The sequence below is a fragment of the Podarcis vaucheri genome, assembly GCF_965113315.1.
Source record: "Podarcis vaucheri genome assembly, chromosome: 1".
NCBI classification, from domain to species: Eukaryota; Metazoa; Chordata; class Lepidosauria; order Squamata; family Lacertidae; genus Podarcis; species Podarcis vaucheri.
In genome coordinates this window covers 4,715,771-4,734,036 of record NC_138759.1, presented here as the reverse complement: position 1 = coordinate 4,734,036, position 18,266 = coordinate 4,715,771, and the positions used below count along the sequence as shown (strand labels likewise).

At 47.6% G+C, this 18,266-nt stretch overlaps 1 protein-coding gene across 2 annotated transcripts in view; it reads left to right on the top strand.

Moving 5' to 3' along the window:
* Window positions 1-18,266, top strand: part of GPR137C (G protein-coupled receptor 137C) — a 37,016-nt gene that overhangs the window by 7,359 nt on the left and 11,391 nt on the right. For both annotated transcript variants that reach the window (XR_014218650.1, XM_082218926.1), the window contains exons 2-6: window positions 4,209-4,252; window positions 9,274-9,502; window positions 12,166-12,315; window positions 13,566-13,691; window positions 16,266-16,375. Coding sequence is in view for 1 of the 2 variants with exons in the window: in XM_082218926.1 (XP_082075052.1) it covers window positions 4,209-4,252; window positions 9,274-9,502; window positions 12,166-12,315; window positions 13,566-13,691; window positions 16,266-16,375 (659 nt within the window). In the remaining variant the exon portion in view is untranslated. The remainder of the gene's footprint in view (window positions 1-4,208; window positions 4,253-9,273; window positions 9,503-12,165; window positions 12,316-13,565; window positions 13,692-16,265; window positions 16,376-18,266) is intronic.

Here is an 18,266-nt window from a genome sequence, read left to right as displayed (position 1 = left end):
TTAGTCTTGTCTGACTCTTGGTGACCCCCTGGACCAGAGCACGCCAGGCACTCCTGTCTTCCACTGCCTCCCGCAGTTTGGTCAAACTCATGCTGGTAGCTTCGAGAACACTGTCCCACCATCTCGTCCTTTGTCGTCCCCTTCTCCTTGTGCCCCCCATCTTTCCCAACATCAGGGTCTGGGGAAACCATAGCTTTAACTATACGGACCTTTGTTGGCAAGGTGATGTCTCTACTTTTTAAGATGCTGCCTAGGTCCCTGCAACTAGATGAGGCCAAACGCCTTTCTCCTTCAGCAGTCCATTCTCATGGTGTCCCAACTTTCGGTAGTTACCCTTTTCAAATATTCAGTATTTTGGCTTTCTTTGCTTTCAGGCATTATTATTTTTTTGCTCTCATGTGCGTGCAGCACTGTGTGTGCATATGTGTCTGTACCAGTCTGCGAAATGTTATTACACAAACCTACGGTGCCGCCGCCGCGCTTGGAATACTGCGTGCCGTTCTGGTCAGCTCACTGCAGAAAGGATATTGCACAGCTGAAAAACGCTCAGAAAACAACAGCAAAAATCACAGAGATGGAGCAACTCTCCAAAGATGAAAAGTTTCAACATTTGGGCAGTGCCATAGCTGGGGGGATAAAGAAACTTTTAATGAGGGTGAAAGAGGAGAGCGCAAAATATGGTCTGAAGCTCAACATAAAAAAACAACAAAGATCATGGCCACTGGGCCCATCACCTCCTGGCAAATAGAAGGGGAAGAAATGGAGGCAGTGAGAGATTTTACTTTCTTGGGCTCCATGATCACTGCAGATGGTGACAGCAGTCATGAAATTAAAAGACGCCTGCTTCTTGGGAGAAAAGCAATGACAAACCTAGACAGCATCTTAAAAAGCAGAGACATCACCTTGCCAACAAAGGTCCGTATAGTTAAAGCTATGGTTTTCCCAGTAGTGATGTATGGAAATGAGAGCTGGACCATAAAGAAGGCTGATCGCCGAAGAATGGATGCTTTTGAATTCTGGTGCTGGAGGAGACTCTTGAGAGTCCCCTGGACCGCAAGAAGATCCAACTTCTCCATTCTGAAGGAAATCAGCCCTGAGTGCTCACTGGAAGGACAGATCCTGAAGCTGAGTCTCCAATACTTTGGCCACCTCATGAGAAGAGAAGACTCCCTGGAAAAGACCCTGATGTTGGGAAAGATGGAGGGCACAAGGAGAAGGGGACGACAGAGGACGAGATGGTGGGACAGTGTTCTCGAAGCTACCAGCATGAGTTTGACCAAACTGCGGGAGGCAGTGGAAGACAGGAGTGCCTGGCATGCTCTGGTCCAGGGGGTCACGAAGAGTCGGACATGACTAAACGACTAAACAACAATAGCTGGGGGGGGGGGATTTGCCAGGGGTTTTTGCCCCGGGTGAAGCCCCAGAGAGACGCCATTGAGGCTCCCAGCCGCTGTGTGTGTACACAAATGCGCTTGGGGTGTGTGGCAAACTGGATCTTTGACTCGGGTGAAATAAAGCCTAGTTTTGCCCCTGATTTTGGGCTTTTTAGCTTAGCGAGAAGGTGAGCGAGGTTGGGCATGACAGAACTGTAAAATTAAGCATGGAGGAAGTGGTTAGAGAGAATATTTTTATTTCTCTCTTAATACTAGAACTCAGAGCCAGCCAGTGGAACTGAATGCCGGAAGATTCAGGGCAGACAATAGAAAGGGCTCTGTCCTTCATGCTTGGTTCAACTCTGAATTTTACCAAGGTGGCCAACAGCTTGGCTTCAAAATGATTGGAGAAATTCATGGAGGTTCGGGCTCTCTGTCGCTACCAGCAGCAGTCCTGGTTTCAGGGTCCTCAACATAGGTATCTGGTTGGTGCCTGTGAGAATAATAATAAATTTTTATTTATACCCCGCCCTTCCCGGTTCAGAAAACCGGGCTCAGGGCGGCTAACAACAAATTTAAAACCCTTAATTGATGCAACAAAAAACAGCACAGAATACAGTATAAAACATTAATAACAATAAATTCAGAATTCAAAAATCAATTTGGGGGGAAATCCATCCAATAAACATTAGATGATCACCAGGGCTAGCTGGCTGAATTGGTCCTATTTGGGCCAGCAAGGAGACCAGGGGAGAATTAGCTGTGGGATCCCAGAGTGGGTTATATTCATAAAAAGGGGAGAGGGGGGGAAGGAAGGGGAATAAAAGACTAGGCTAAGTTCAAATTGAAAGCCCGGTGGAACAGCTCTGTCTTACAGGCCCTGCGGAAGGAGGTTAAATCCTGCAGGGTCCTGGCCTCATGGGACAGAGCATTCCACCAGGTCGGAGCCATCACTGAGAAGGCCCTGGTGGAGGATAATCTGACTTCCTTAGGGCCCGGGACCTCTAAACTATGATTATTCATGGACCTTAAGGTCCTCTGTGGGGCAGACCAGGAGAGGCGGTCCCGTAGATACGAGGGCCCTAAGCCACGATGGGATAGATGGGACTTTGTTCTCGTCCAGAAGGCTCTTACATTCATTGTTGACTTCTGCCTGACTCTGGCTCCTGACAAAATAAGGGGGAGGAAGGGCTCTTGTCCTCGAATCCTGCTTGCTGGTTTCCCACAGGCAACTGGTCGACCACAGTGATAATGAGATGCTGTGCTGGAGGGGCCACTGGCCGGATCCTGCATATTATGTACTGAAGTTCTCACCCTGGGCCAGCAGGGGGATACTGTAGATAGTTTTCACTCAGGTCCACATATGCAAATAAGGGATTGAAAGTGACGTTCAGTGATTGGCTAGTTACAGAAAGTTGTTACTGTTGCGTTCTAGTGGAGCTCTATATAAGCAGGCTGGCTGCACCCTTCAGTTCAGTTCTGTTCTGGCCTGTGAATAAACGAGAGCCGTTTGAAGAATTGCTGTGTTGTCTGATATGTTCACCCACAACTTAACACAGCAGGTGGTTCTTATGTCCTTAACTCGCACTACTCAAACCTAGATGTGACCTGAAACACAGCCAGGCTCCAAAATTCAAACTTCTCCAGATCGAAACAGCAGCTGAAGCTGTCAATGTGGATGCTGGAAGGCTGGAGCAAAGTGCTCACGGGGACTCATACCTAGCAGAATTTTTTTTAAAAAAACAGGTCCCGGTTTCCCCGTGCATCATGGGAATAAGCTCCTCTTCTTCTTCTTTGGCGATCCCTCGTAGCCGAATAAGATTGTCTTCCATAAACACGGTTTTAACAGTCAGTCCGTAGGTGACTGTGGAGGCCAATTCTGGATCCACACATCCTTCCACAGTGGGGACATTGGTTTCCAGGTGGGAGTTGATCACGGTGTGGATTTGCCAAGCGTGCCTTCCTCTTAGCACGTTTCTCCCTTTTGTCCTAAGTTTGAGCATCTTCAAAACCCATGAGACCTTTGGTCAAGGCTGTTCTCCAACTGAATAATAATAATAATAATAATAATAATAATAATAATAATAATAATTTATTTATACCCCGCCCATCTGGCTGAGTTTCCCCAGCCACTCTGGGCGGCTCCCAATCAAATGTTAAAAACAGTACAGCATTAAATATTAAAAACTTCCCTGAACAGGGCTGCCTTCAGATGTCTTTTAAAGATAGGATAGCTGCTTATTTTCTTCACATCTGCTGGGAGGGCGTTCCAAGGGCAGGCGCCACTACCGAGAAGGCCCTCTGCCTGGTTCCCTGTAACCTCACTTCTCGCAATGAGGGAACTTCCAGAAGGCCCTCGGTGCTGGACCTCAGTGTCCAGGGTGAACGATGGGGGTGGAGACGCACCTTCAGATATACTGGACCGAGGCCGTTTAGGGCTTTCAAGGTCAGCACCAAAACTTTGAATTGTGCTCGGAAACGTACTGGAAGCCAAGCCGATCTTTCAAGATCACCCCCATGAAGCGCTTGCAGGCCAATGTTTCCCAATTGTAGGTGTTTATACTACATTTTTTTAGATTTGTCTTGAGAGAGTCTTTAAACCTCTTTTGTTGACCACCAGCATTACCCTTTCCATTTTTAAGTTCGGAATAGAATAGTTGCTTTGGAAAATGATAATCAGGCGTCCGAAAAACATGACCAGTCCGACAAAGTTGATGTTGAAGAATCATTAGTACGTCATCACAAATGCACAACATAAAGGATACCCGGAGGGAGCCCTATGATGGGATAGGAGAAAACCTCACCCAAACCCACGTTTTCTCTTTTTCTGAACAGGTGATCTTCAAAGTGAAGTGTGCCGCCGAATTCAACAAATACAAGTGAGTCTAACCTTTGAGGGGTGGTGCCTTGTAACACATTAGTTAGGTAAAGGTAAAGGGACCCCTGATCATTGGGACCAGTCGTGACCGACTCTGGGGTTGCAGCACTCATCTCGCTTTATTGGCCGAGGGAGCCGGCGTACAGCTTCCGGGTCATGTGGCCAGCATGACTAAGCCGCTTCTGGCGAACCAGAGCAGCGCACGGAAACGCCCTTTACCTTCCCGCCGGAGCGGTACCTATTTATCTACTTGCACTTTGACGTGCTTTCGAACTGCTAGGTTGGCAGGAGCAGGGACCGAGCAACGGGAGCTCACCCCTTCGCGGGGATTCGAACCGCTGACCTTCTGATCAGCAAGTCCTAGGCTCTGTGGTTTAACCCACAGCGCCACCCGTGTCCCAATAAATTAGTTACCACAGGTTTTAATCGCAGGTTAAAATTTGCCGCTGATGAATCAACATGGCTTGATAAATGCGCAAAGGCACCCAAAGGGTCCGCAACGGCGTCCGAGCCGCTCAGCCTTCTTGGCGTAAAAACACGATTTCGGAAAAGCGCAACTTTTTTTTGTTTCATTTCGACGTGGCATGCATTTCGGAGCAATCCTGTTCGGGAAGGAGGAACCTGGGGCCTCCCAGGTCTTTGGGACTACAGCTCGTGTCAGCTCTGACCATTGGCCATGCTGGCCGGGGCTGATGGGAGTTGGAGTCCAGTACAGGTTCCCAGCACTCTTGCTGCGGCTTCCTATAAATAATTGTAGTGCAGCTGAAGCAGATGGTGTTCTTGGCAAAGCCATGTGGATTCATGGGGAGATACTCAACTAATTTTATGCGCTAATGAAGTGGGAATTCCTCCCTCTTAACTTTTCCGTATGTGAAACATGCACCATCCCCAAATCTGCTCTGGAGGGTTGGGGAAGCCCCCAGGAAAAAGTTAGGGGTTAATGTGAGGAGAAGGGACTGTATTGCCAATTTTTGGAGGACTTTTAATTCTAACACGACAGAGCTATTCCGCCTGGCCTTCAATTTGAATTAACCTGATCCTCTATTCCCTTCCCCCCTTTCCTCTTCTATGAAGAAACCCTTTCAGGGACCCCACATTTACCGTATTTTTCGCTCTATAGGACGCACCAGATGATAAGACGCACCTAGTTTGGGCGGGAGGAAAACAAGAAAAATATTCTGAATCCCAGAAACCAGAACAGCAAGAGGGATCTGGCTTCTGGGATACCGTGTGGCTATTCTGGCTTCTGGGATAACCGCGCCAAGCCTCTTCAGGGCAGTGTGATGAAGTCTCCCCCTGCCCGAAGAGGCTGTGCGTGGGTAAGGCAGAAGCGCGGGTAAGGCAGAAGGACAGGCGCGTGGCTGAAGGGGCGCTGCGCAGTTCTCCCTCTCTGCGCAGCGCCCCTTCAAGCGAAGCTGGAGGAGCAACAGAAGGAGACCCATCTGTTCCTCCTCCGGCTTCCAGGCAGCCTTTGGAGCGCAGCGGGACGTGGCACCACACTCCAAAGGCTTCGGGTTCCTTTGGCTGAAGCCAGGAGAGTCTTGCTCTCCCGGCTTCAGCAAAAGGAACCCGAAGCCTTCGGAGCGCGGCGCGAGGTCCCGCCTCGCTCCGGCGGCTTTGCGTTGCTATTGCTGAAGCCAAGGAGCCTGCATTCGCTCCATAGGACGCACACACATTTCCTCTTCATTTTTGTAGGTGAAAAAGTGCGTCCTATAGGGCGAAAAATACGGTAAATTCTTCCCTGGACTCCTTGCTGCCCCTAATAGGACCAACTTGGCCAGTTAGCCCTGGTGATCATTCAGTGACTGGGATTTCCACCCATCCCTCAATGACCCTGAATTTTATTGATATTGATGCCGCATTTTATGTTGTGTTTTATGCTGTTTTTAAGTCGCTTTTTAATCAATGTTTTATATTTGCTGTTAGCCGCCCTGAGCCTGGTTTTTAAACCGGGAAGGGCGGCATATAAATAAAATTTTATTTATTTATTATAATAGTTTGGATTACTGGTACTCAAGGGGTTGTGCAAATGCGCCATTTTGAGAAGACATCTGATAAACCAAAAAGTATATGAAGGAGAGAGCTCAAATGGCCCTTTTTAAAAAAATACATGGGGTTATTTTATTTCTTATACAAATCTAGAGGCACATGTTACTCAGTGCCACCACTATGTACAAATGTCCAGCTTATTTGTGACTATATAGCACCTTTATTCTCAATCATGGAACTCACTGGTGGGCAATACTTTTATAAATCTTAATTGTTTGTAAATGGGATATTTGTATGGGTCAATACTTTATTCTCCCTTTGGAGCTACATGGTAGCTTTGGCCTTCCAACCTGCCAATGCTTTTATGGCTTAAATCTTTGATTCTTTGTTTTCTGTCTGTTTGCACTTGTTGTTGCTAATAAATCAATAAAAAATAATAAAAAGAGTTAAATTAAAAGAAACCTAAATTTAAAAAGAAACAGAGTGGATTTAGGGAGAGAAAGGGAGAATATTCCGTAGCGCAAGGATAAATCCTTCTGCTGATATCAGCTCATTGCTATGCTGAATACAACACACAGATTTTGAGAGCGCTTTATCTTTTGTAATACTGATGGATCTTGAACTTTTTTGGCTTTTAACGCTCTGTACTTGAACAGATTTCTTTCCCCACTTGGCTTCCGTGTCGCCTCACTGGGGTCCTCTCTGCCCCCTTTCCTTCCCCCTTTTCTCCTGCAGCTAATGTCTTACTGCACCTTAAGGCAGGAATAGCCAACATGCTGCTTCTAGGTATAGCTATAATAATATACATATAAATAAATAAATATAATAAATATAAATTTAAAAATTATTTATATCCCGCCCATCTGACTGGGTTTCCCCAGCCACTCTGGGTGGCTTACAGCATATATAAAAACATAATAAAACATCAAACATAAAAAACCGGAACATCTATTGAAATGTATAAGATTTTGAAATGCAGAAACAAAGAAAATAATCAAACCATTAATTCTAGTGTGTGGGGGGCACCTAAATTGTATAATTTGGCATCTCAATGATTGATCTTATTAATTGTATTATAATTTGGCATTGTTGCAATGCGGCTATTATTGGGTTGTTGTAGCTAAAAACTAATAAATTATTATCAAAATAAAAAAACCAAAAACCGGAATATCTTAAACAGACTATAAATAAACCAATAGAAACCAAGAATAAGAATAAACAGTTTACATCTATACCCAAATTAAAATAACATCCACCTAAACATTTAACCAACCCCACCCCTACGAAAACAAAACAGAGGAACCAAAATTGAAACATTTTAGCCAGTTGCCCCAACCCAAGAGTTGTTAAAAGGGATTACAACTCCCAGTGCCAGATTTAGGTAAAGGTAAAGGGACCCCTGATCATTAGGTCCAGTCGTGACCGACTCTGGGGTTGCGGCACTCATCTCGCTTTACTGGCCGAGGGAGCCGGCGTACAGCTTCCAGGTCATGTGGCCATCATGACTAAGCCGCTTCTGGCGAACCTTCCCGCTGGAGTGGTACCTATTTATCTACTTGCACTTTGTGCTTTCGAACTGCTAGGTTGGCAGGAGCAGGGACCGAGCAACGGGAGCTCACCCCGTCGCGGGGATTCGAACCGCCGACCTTCTGATCGGCAAGTCCTAGGCTCTGTGGTTTAACCCACAGCGCCACCCACATAGCCATCCGCGTGCCGGATTTACATATAAGCTAAACAAGCTATAGTTTAGAGCCCCACTCTCTTGGGGGCCCCAAAAATATTTAAAGGAAGAAAACCTGGATGTACATTTCCAAACTATAAGATTAAAAAAGAAATAAAATAAAACCTACCTACAGCGACAGTGTTTTGTGTTGTGTAGGCTCCTATGATGTAAGTCATGGGCCCTGCCTGCTAGCCTGCTCCCTAAAATATCGCTGGTTTCCTCCTTTCTATATATAGGGTGCCTACATTCTGCATGGACTGGTTGCATGGCTTGAGATACCTATCAGGTCCATAAATTACCATATAGCATATATTCAACACAAAAACCAGCGACAATTTGTTGTTGACAAAGGACAGCTGGACATACAAAGGGCCCCATTACTTTCAGTAGCTAAGGGCCTCATCAAACCTAAATCCTGGCTATGTCCCGTTCCTCCCAGAGCATCAAGCAAGACAGCAACTGCGGTCCAAAGCCACTCCCGATCTACGGAGGGGGGGGGTGTTGCGGGCGCACGCCCCTATCCACACTCTTGCGGGGCTGGCGCCAGCCCCGCAAGGACTCGGGGAACTCATCCATATGCATATCGGGCTGCACCAGCCAATAGGCTGCCGCCGGGGGCGGGGCTAACTGAGGGCGCATAAGGTCAGGGCAGCCCGGGCTCGCCCCTTTTCTCCCTTTGCAGCGGCTGCGGTTTCCCACCCACCCACCCACCCTTTAGGCAGGCATTTGGACTTTGCTATGGGCTTCGGCTGGTCGCCGCAAGGGGCCTGGTAGGAGTTTTTCCATTTGGCTAATTGGCTGAATTTTGATGCCACTTGGTTTTTCGCCTACCTCATAGCAAAACGTCACAACTCTTGGGTTTTGGTGGTTAGGCATTGGCCGGGGTATTGTTATGCAGATGAGGTCGGGGGGGGGAGGATCGCATCACCTCCCCCCATTGCTTGGAGGGTAGTTCGTTAAAGGACTCCGGGGGGCGTCGCCTCGTCCGAAACCTACGGAGGCTAGGGCCTAAAGCGCCCCCCCGAGCGGTAACCCCTTGGGGAGCACCTACGGATGTACATCTGGGGGGCTTCCCCTGTTGGTGCTTAACCCTCCCCGGTTAGACCGGATAGACTGGTAGGGCCAATGCCTAAGGCCAATACCCCTCTTACCTGTAATCAATAAAGTTGTGGCCATTTTTTGCCCATTAACCTAAATTCCGGTGTCTGGTGTCTTTATTTATTCCTTCTGGGGATGGGGGCGGGTATCGCCACGCAATGACCAGAAGGCCTCCATGTTGGGATGGGATAACCTCCTGTTTCCTTTTCCAGGGCCAGCCTGTACGTGGGCTCCATCCTCACCAGTCTCCTCTTCGTCTTTGTGAATTTGACGTGCGCATTGCTGGCGCACAGCGACCTCCCTGAGGACCAGTTGCGGTGGACCGTGTTCACCCGGGCTCTGATCAACGACAGCCTCTTCATTCTCTGCGCCGTCCTGCTAGCCTGTTTCATGTGCAAGCTGTCCAAAATGTCTTCGGCCAATGCTTACCTTGAGTCCAAGGTAAGGGAGATGGGTTGGTGGGTTGGTTCCTTGTTGTTGTTATTGTTGTTGTTGTTGTTTTTCCTCGCCTTAAAGTCTCCCATTTCCAAGGAGGGATGAGTGGCTGGTCTCCGCGAAGTTAGGGTGTGGTTGTTAAAGTGGAAAATTGAATTGTCCCTGAATCTTGGAATCTGCCACACACCAGGGTGTAGAGGCAAGGCCAGCTTTAACGCTGAAGAGCTCATTTCCTTTGTGTACAGTGGTACAACCAGATGGGTGGGGTATAAATAAATTATTATTATTATTATTATTATTATTAAACATGAGTCTGACCAAACAGCGGGAGGCAGTGGAAGACTGGAGTGCCTGGCGTGCTCTAGTCCATGGGGTCACAAAGAGTCGGACACAACTAAACAACAACAATAACATTAATATTTATTATTATCTTGGTTCTCAAACTTAATCCGTTCCAGAAGTCCTTTCCAAAACGAAAGCGTTCCAAAACCAATGCGCGATTTCCCATAGAGAGGAATGCAAAACGGATTAATCCATTCCAGTCTTTTAAAAACGACCCCTAAAACAGCAATTTAACATGACTTTTACAGCTGTCCATGGAGGCGCAGGTTAATTGTGTCCAGGGCAGCTGTTCATCAGCCTCATCTGCTACGCAGGCTGAGACCCTACCTGTCCACAGACTGTCTCACCAGAGTGGTGCATGCTCTAGTTATCTCCCGCTTGGACTACTGCAATGCGCTCTACGTGGGGCTCCCTTTAAAGGTGACCCAGAAACTACAACTAATCCAGAATGCGGCAGCCAGACTGGTGACTGGGAGTGGCCGCTGAGACCATATAACACCGGTCTTGAAAGACCTACATTGGCTCCCAGTACGTTTCTGAGCACAATTCAAAGTGTTGGTGTTGACCTTTAAAGCCCTAAACGGCCTCGGTCCAGTATATCTGAAGGAGCGTCTCCACCCCCATCGTTCTACCCGGACACTGAGGTCCAGCACCGAGGGCCTTCTGGCGGTTCCCTCACTGCAAGAAGCCAAGTTACAGGAAACCAGGCAGAGGGCCTTCTTGGTGGTGGCGCCCGCCCTGTGGAACACCCTTCCATCAGATGTCAAAACGATAAACAACTACCTGACATTCAGAAGACATCTTAAGGCAGCCCTGTTCAGGGAAGTTTTTAATGTATGATATTTTAGTGTTTTTTGGTTTCTATGGAAGCCGCCCAGAGTGGCTGGGGAAACCTAGCCAGATGGGCGGGGTACAAATAATAAATTATTATAATAATTATTATTGAGTCTCACAGCAGAGCAAGAGCCACTTTCATTACCCTGCCCATCCTCAACTCCTCTTTTTATGGACACTACCTGCCTCTGTGACTCTTTCCCTTTCATGCCTCTGTGGAATGTTTGTGAACGTTCCGTGACCCTGCAGCCCATTTCTCAAGTTCCAACACGTATCTGCTTTTGGAAGAGCAGGCTGCCCGTACGGAATCGGCAAAAAAACCACACCAAAGTAGCTCTGAATAAATTTGCATCAATTAGCATAGAATATTCATGGAGCAGAGTCCGTTGTGCGCGGAGCTTTACGGGCTTAACCAAAGCGAGAACAGACAGGTCTCTACCCTGGGTGATGATCTCTAAGGACATGGCGTCCCGCTCCATGCCTGAACCGGTTGCTTTTATCTCGTGTCTGAAAATACCGTATTTTTCGCTCTATAGGATGCACTTATTCCCCTCCAAAAATGAAGGGGAAATGGGTGTGTGTCCTATGGAGCGAATACAGGCTTTCGCCGAAGCCTGGAGCGCGAAAGGGGGCGGTGCGCACCAACCCCTCTTGCTCTTCAGGCAGCTATCCGCAAGTCTTCTGAGCAAGGCGGGAGTGCCCGCTGAAGGCTTGCGGATAGCAGCCTGCAGCCCGGGGAGCCGGATGGCTGCGCAAAGCCTCCCCTGAAGCCAAAACAGCTGTCCCCGAAGCCGAAACAGCATGATGGAGCGCTGCGCAGCCCTCCGTCTCGCTGTTCTAGCTTCGGGACGGCTGCGCAAAGCCTCCACAGGGCAGCGGTCTGTCTGCACCCCGCTGCCATGCGGAGGCTACAAAGGATGTCTCCAAAGCCTCAAACCTTTGGAGTGCAGCTGAGCTCCAAAGGCTTCAGGGATCTTTGAGCCTGGCGGTGGAGGAAAGCAGTGCTTCCCTCCACTGCCAGCCCCACAAGCTCGGGGGGCAGCGGCAAGGCTGCATGCAGCCTTTGCGCTATTCCCCGACCTGCTTTTGAACGCACCTTGTCTTAGAGGGGGAGAACAAGGGGGGGAAAATCCCCTTTTCTCCCCCTCCTATGGTCCAGTGCGTCCTATAGAGTGAAAAATACGGTAAGTGCCTGGGCTGACCAGTCATCCCATAGGGTAGTAAGAGCATCCTCTCCATCTTCAAGGCTGGTAGAGTGAGAGATTCCTTCTCTGTCGCATCTGATTCTTTGTGAACTTGGCATGTTCAAATATTTAAAAGCTGTTTTTCTTAAAAGAAAGAAAGATGAACATCTCTTCTGGTTCAGTTCTCTCGCGAACAATTTACCCAGCGTAAAAACAACCACTTAAGAAGAAAGATCTGAGCACCAGCTTCCTGTATTTTTAATGCCCTCTTTCTGTATATATGTGTTTTTCTTTTTTTAAAAAAACTAGGGCACATCTGTCTGCCAAGCCTTGCTTGTGGGCTCTGTCGTCCTCCTCCTGTACTCCTCGAGGGCTTTCTATAACCTGGTGGCGGTGGCGATCTCGCCGGACCACGTGCCCAGCCCCTTCAACTATGGCTGGGATAACCTTTCGGATAAGGTCAGTGGGCTTTGATCCAGGTGTTTTCGAATTTCCATATAAGAACAGAAGAAGAGTCAGTGGCCCGCCTAGTCCAGAAATCCTGTCTTCGCATTGGCTGAGCAGATGCCTGTGGGAAACCCAGTGTCAGGATTCGAACACAAGACCCGCTCCAAGGTCGTTTCCAGCAACTGGTATTCAGCTTTGCTGCCTCCAACTGTAGGGGCAGAGCACAGCCTTCGTGGCTAGCAGCCCTTGATAGCCCGCTCCTCCTCCAAAAATTTGTCCAGTCCTCCTTTAAAGCCCATCAGTACGTTTCCAAGCACAATTCAAAGTATTGGTGCTGACCTTTAAAGCCCTAAACGGCCTCGGTCCAGTATACCTGAAGGAGCGTCTCCACCCCCATCGTTCTGCCCGGACACTGAGGTCCAGCTCCGAGGGCCTTCTGGCAGTTCCCTCCCTGCGAGAAATAAAACTACAGGGAACCAGGCAGAGGGCCTTCTCAGTGGTGGCACCCACCCTGTGGAGTGCCCTCCCACCAGATGTCAAGGAAATAAACAACTACCAGACTTTTAGAAGACATCTGAAGGCAGCCCTGTTTAGGGAAGCTTTTAATGTTTAATAGGTTATTGTATTTTAATATTCTGTTGGAAGCTGCTCAGAGTGGCTGGGGAAACCCAGCCAGATGGCTGGGGTATAAATAATAAATTATTATTATTATTTATTTATTATCATCATCATCTAAGGTGGTGGCCATCACGGCCTCCTGTGGCAATGAGTCCCATAGTTCAGCTGTGCACCATGTTGAAAAGTACCTTCTCTCTTATCAGTCCTGAATCTTCTAAATAAGAGGCGTCCCACAATGGAAGTCTGTACTCGAAGGACAGTCCCAGACACAGTGTAGCCCATGGGTAGGCAAACTAAGGCCCGGGGGCTGGATCCGGCCCAATCGCCTTCTAAATCCGGCCCCCAGACAGTCCGGGAATCAGCATATTTTTACATGAGTAGAATGTGCCCTTTTATTTGTAAAATGCATCTTTGGGTTATTTGTGGGGCTTGCCTGGTGTGTTTACATGAGTAGAATGTGTGCTTTTATTTAAAATGCATCTCTGGATTATTTGTGGGGCATAGGAATTCGTTCATTTCCCCCCAAAAAAATATAGTCCGGCCCCCCACAAGGTCTGAGGGACAGTGAAAATGTTTGCTGACCCCTGGCCACTGTAACCTGTCTCCTTGAGTGCTAGACTTGAATCCATGCCCTGTTCCCGCAGGTTCGAGGCGAAGAAGCTGGAAGCGAAGAATACGTGGTTTTTGGGGTCGTCTTGTTCCTCTGGGAATTTGTCCCTACAACATTCCTGGTTCTCTTCTTCCGGGCTCAGAGGATCGCACAGAACCTGGTACGATCACGCAGGGTTTGCGCGGACCAACTACTTTTCCCAGTTAAAAACAGAGCATGCCCCTCAAACTGTGAAGACCGTTTCGAAAGGAAATTATTATTTTTTAAAAAGATTTTGATGAAGCAAATCAAACAAATTGATAGAGCGGAAATAATGGAAGTGGCAAGAAGCAGCACAGTATATCCAAGAGAGGATTAATATTTGTTTGGTGGGGTATTGAAGACCATGAGGAAAACAAAATTTCACCACTGTGTGCATCTGTTGTTGTGCGTAAGATAAAACCCCACCAAAATAGGATTTTGGCGGTGGTGGGTGGGTGGGTGTGCTACATTTCTTTCTTTTCTCTTTTAATTTTTTTTTATTTTCAACGTGAAACGACGACAAAAATTACAAACATTGAATCCGAAAAAAACACAAGAGAAAAAAAGAACACAAAAAACAGAAACGCACGTCTACAAATAAAACCATATAATCACTCTAATCTAATCATTACATACATACCGTATTTTTCGCTCTATTAGACGCACCGGACCATAAGATGCACCTAGTTTTTAGGGGAGGAAAACAAGAAATAAGAAAGGAATGCAAAACATCCTGAGCGAAGAGGGAGCGCTCCTCCATCTTCGCTCAGGAGGCTTTGCGGGGCTATCCCTGAAGCCAGGAGAGCAAGCAGGATCGGTGCGAACCGATCCCTCTTCCCTCCTGGCTTTCCCCCCACCTCCCGCAAGAGCCGCGTGCTCTTTAAAGGGAGCGCGACTCTTGGGGGCTTTTCTGGAAGGTGGGGGAAGGGACAGAGCCGCGCAAAAGCCAGGGATAGCTGCCTGAAGCCTCCGCAGGGCAGCGGGATGAAGGCTCCCCTTGCCCGGGAGAGGCTGCACACGGCTAAGGCTCCCCCAAGAGCCACGCTCCCTTTAAAGAGCGTGCAGAGTGTGTGTGCATAGCTGTCAACTTGCAGATTTGAAAATAAGGGACCGTCAGCCTCAAAAATAAGGGATCAGCAGCCAAAATAAGGGATTTTCGGAGCGCAGGTATGTTCAACTTCTGAGCCCCTCCGAGCCAAAGGCAGAAAGCCCAGGCAGCAGCCAAACGAAGCCTTCAGCAGTGGTTCCCACAGCGCAGCAACCCGGCAAAGGGGATGCAGCAAGGCAAACCACTGTCACCTCTCCACTGGGAAGCGCTGAGCAAAGGCGAGTCCCCGATTTGATCGGCACAAGGCATGCAAGCTCCACCCCCCCAGTCGTTCTTAGACTCCTTATTGGGTGAGCAACACAGTTGGAGCCTCCCTCCTCCTTGGCCGGCAGGGAGGGAGGGCCGGCAGGGAGGGAGGGAGAGGAGCTGGGAGAGCCAGTGTGGTGTAGTGGTTAAGAGCGGTAGTCACGTAATCTGGTGAACCGGGTTCGCGTCTCCGCTCCTCCACCTGCAGCTGCTGGGTGACCTTGGGCCAGTCACACTTCTGTGAAGTCTCTCAGCCCCACTCACCTCACAGAGTGTTTGTTGTGGGGGAGGAAGGGAAAGGAGATTGTTAGCCGCTTTGAGACTCCTGAAGGGGAGTGAAAGGCGGGATATCAAATCCAAACTCTTCTTCTTCTTCTTCTTCCTTTGAAACCCGGGAAATTTAAGGGACATCATCAATAAGGGACAGCAGCGGGACACAGCACTGGGATAAGGGACTTTCCTGCCAAATAAGGGACGGTTGACAGCTATGGTGCGGCTCTTGGGGGCTTTTCCCCAAGGAAGGAGAAGGGCAGCCCTTTTGGGAAAAGCCCCAAAGAACCACACACACGCTCCACACGGCTCTTTAAAGGGAGCGCTGAGCAGAGCCTCCCGCCTGCATTCGCTCCATAAGACACACACACATTTCCCCTTACAGTGGTACCTCAGGTTAAGTACTTAATTCGTTCCGGAGGTCCGTTCTTAACCTGAAACTGTTCTTAACCTGAAGCACCACTTTAGCTAATGGGGCCTCCCGCTGCCGCTGCGCAATTTCTGTTCTCATCCTGAAGCAAAGTTCTTAACCTGAGGTAATATTTCTGGATTAGCGGAGTCTGTAACCTGAAGCGTATGTAACCCCAGGTACCACTGTATTTTTTAGGAGGGGGAAAGTGCGTCTTATAAGTGCAAAATACGGTGTATATACATACTGACTTATTTCCTTTATTCCTAAGACCTTAAAATTTTTACTCTTTCTAGGTTGTTGTGTCTAATGTATATTACCTCTTTTTTACACCATTTTTCGCTTTCTTTAACCCTGCAAAGCATCATTCATTCCATACTGATATGCTTACTCCAGAACAGGGGGCTGTGTGCTACAGTTCTTTGGCAGCGCATTCGTTTAACGAGTTATTTTTTCAGCTAATGCTAAGCTCCACACATTTTTACATCGAAGCAAACGTTGCAAATTCTGCAAGGTTCCCCACCACCACCACTGAAAGAGGAAAAGGAAATTAAGAGAGACTTTCCTCCCCATCTCCCCCTAAGTGGGATGCGCCCCAAGACTGTCTGCACCCCAGACCCATGTTCTGAGATCGCTGTCTGTTTTGCTCACTTGGCTAACAGCCTCTTTTAACCAAACAGGCGCCGGCTGGAATGATAAACAGCCACAGCTACAACTCCCGCGCCTATTTCTTTGACAATCCAAGGCGGTACGACAGTGACGACGATCTTCCGAGGCTCAGCGGAGGAAGGTAGCGCGGTTGACGGGGGAGAGGGCGTTTTGTCGGCAGCCCACTTCAAAGCGTAGGGAAGGGCTGTATAGCTCAGTGGGTAGGGCACGTGCTTTAGAACAGGCATAGGCAAACTCAGCCCTCCAGATGTTTTCGGGACTATAATTCCCATCATCCCTGACCACTGGTCCTGTTAGCTAGGGATGATGGGAGTTGTAGTCCCCAAACATCTGGAGGGCCGAGTTTGCCTATGCCTGCTTTAGAAAGTTGTGTAGTTGCTTATTTCATTGACGGGTGTTCCACAGGGTGGGTGCCACTACCGAGAAGGCCCTCTACCTGGTTCCCTATAATCTCACAGCAGGGTGGATTTGATTTAAATCAAATGGATTTAAATTACTAGTCAGTAAGACTTGATTTAAATCATTATTTATTTATTTTTTACAGAAACTCTCATTCTTGCTGGTACTCTTAATATTTACAACCAGATGAAGGTTTCATTTTTGGAATAATAAATTTTCAGAGTAGCTTTTACAATATCAAAATTTACTGATTTGGTCATACAATTAGAAATACATAGACAAGTAATTATGAAATTATTGTGAGGTTTAATCAGTTAAATGTTTATATTTGGATAACTTTCCTGCTGTACTTTACTGGAAGGAGAAAAATAATAAGTTCCTTAACAATTTGTTTAACTAAAACAATAACAATATAACATATGTATCCATGTTTGTTAACTGATGTGGTTAAACAATTATTTTATTAAAAAGAGACTTGAGTTTTAGCACACGTGAAAAACGTATGTAACTTAAATAGACTATAATGTAACTTAAATAGAAAACTACCTTTAGAAAGATTTTTTCTCCAAAAGCATTTTATTACAAAATTTGATTTAAATTTTAAAAATCCGATTTAAATTTTAAAAAAATCTGATTTAAATTTTTAAAAATCAATTTTTTTATTTTCATTGATTTTTATCCACCCTGCCTCACAGCAAGAGAACTGCCAGAGAGCCCTTGGAGCTGGGCCTCAAGTGTCCAGGCTGGATAATGGGAGCAGAGATACTCCTTTAGGTATACTGGGCCAAGACTGTTTAGGTCAGGCATGGCCAAACTTGGCCCTCCAGCTGTTTTGGGACTACAACTCCCATCATACCTAGCTAACAGCACCAGCGGTCAGGGATGATGGGGATTGTAGTCCTCAAACAGCTGGAGGGCCAAGTTTGGCCATTCACTGGTTTAGGTGTAGCCTTATTGGAGTTCACCGATTGGGTCTGCGTTGCTCCCGGACAGGAGGAAGGAAGTCAAATGACACCGAGGGTTGGTTCAGAGAAAGAGTTCTTTATTTCTGCTCTCTGGAACAGCAGAGAGGCACTTGCGTGGTCAGTCCACAGGAAGTCCAAAGAAATGAGAAGTTTCATGCAGTATATATATCCTCCAGGCACCCTCTCCCCCTTCCCCAGGAATCCAGCCACGTCAGCTTGTACACGCAGGTTGACATCACAGATGTTCCTGCTCCGGCACTCTTAACCATAAAAGGGTTTTCCTTCCTGTACTTCTGACCATAAAAGGATCTTCCTGTTCCTACTCTTATCTTGGAGCAAGAGGTCACTGTCTCCAAGAACACCCCCTGGCGTTGTTCCCAAACTAGGTCTGTGCGCCTTTGTAGTCAGGATATAAGATAAGGCACAGACGTGTCTTCCCTGTTCTACTGGTACAGTCAAGGCCATTCTTGCTGTCACAAACTGATAAAGGAGAGGGCTCTGAGCACTTGTCTATACAGCTGGGTTTTTGGCTCATGAGCTCAAGTTAAAGCATTTCAGCTAAGGAAAAATAGGGATTTTTGGTGCAAAACTGCCTGCACAGTCAGTTTTGGGTTTGGGAAACCCATTCCTTCATTGGTGCATTTGGTT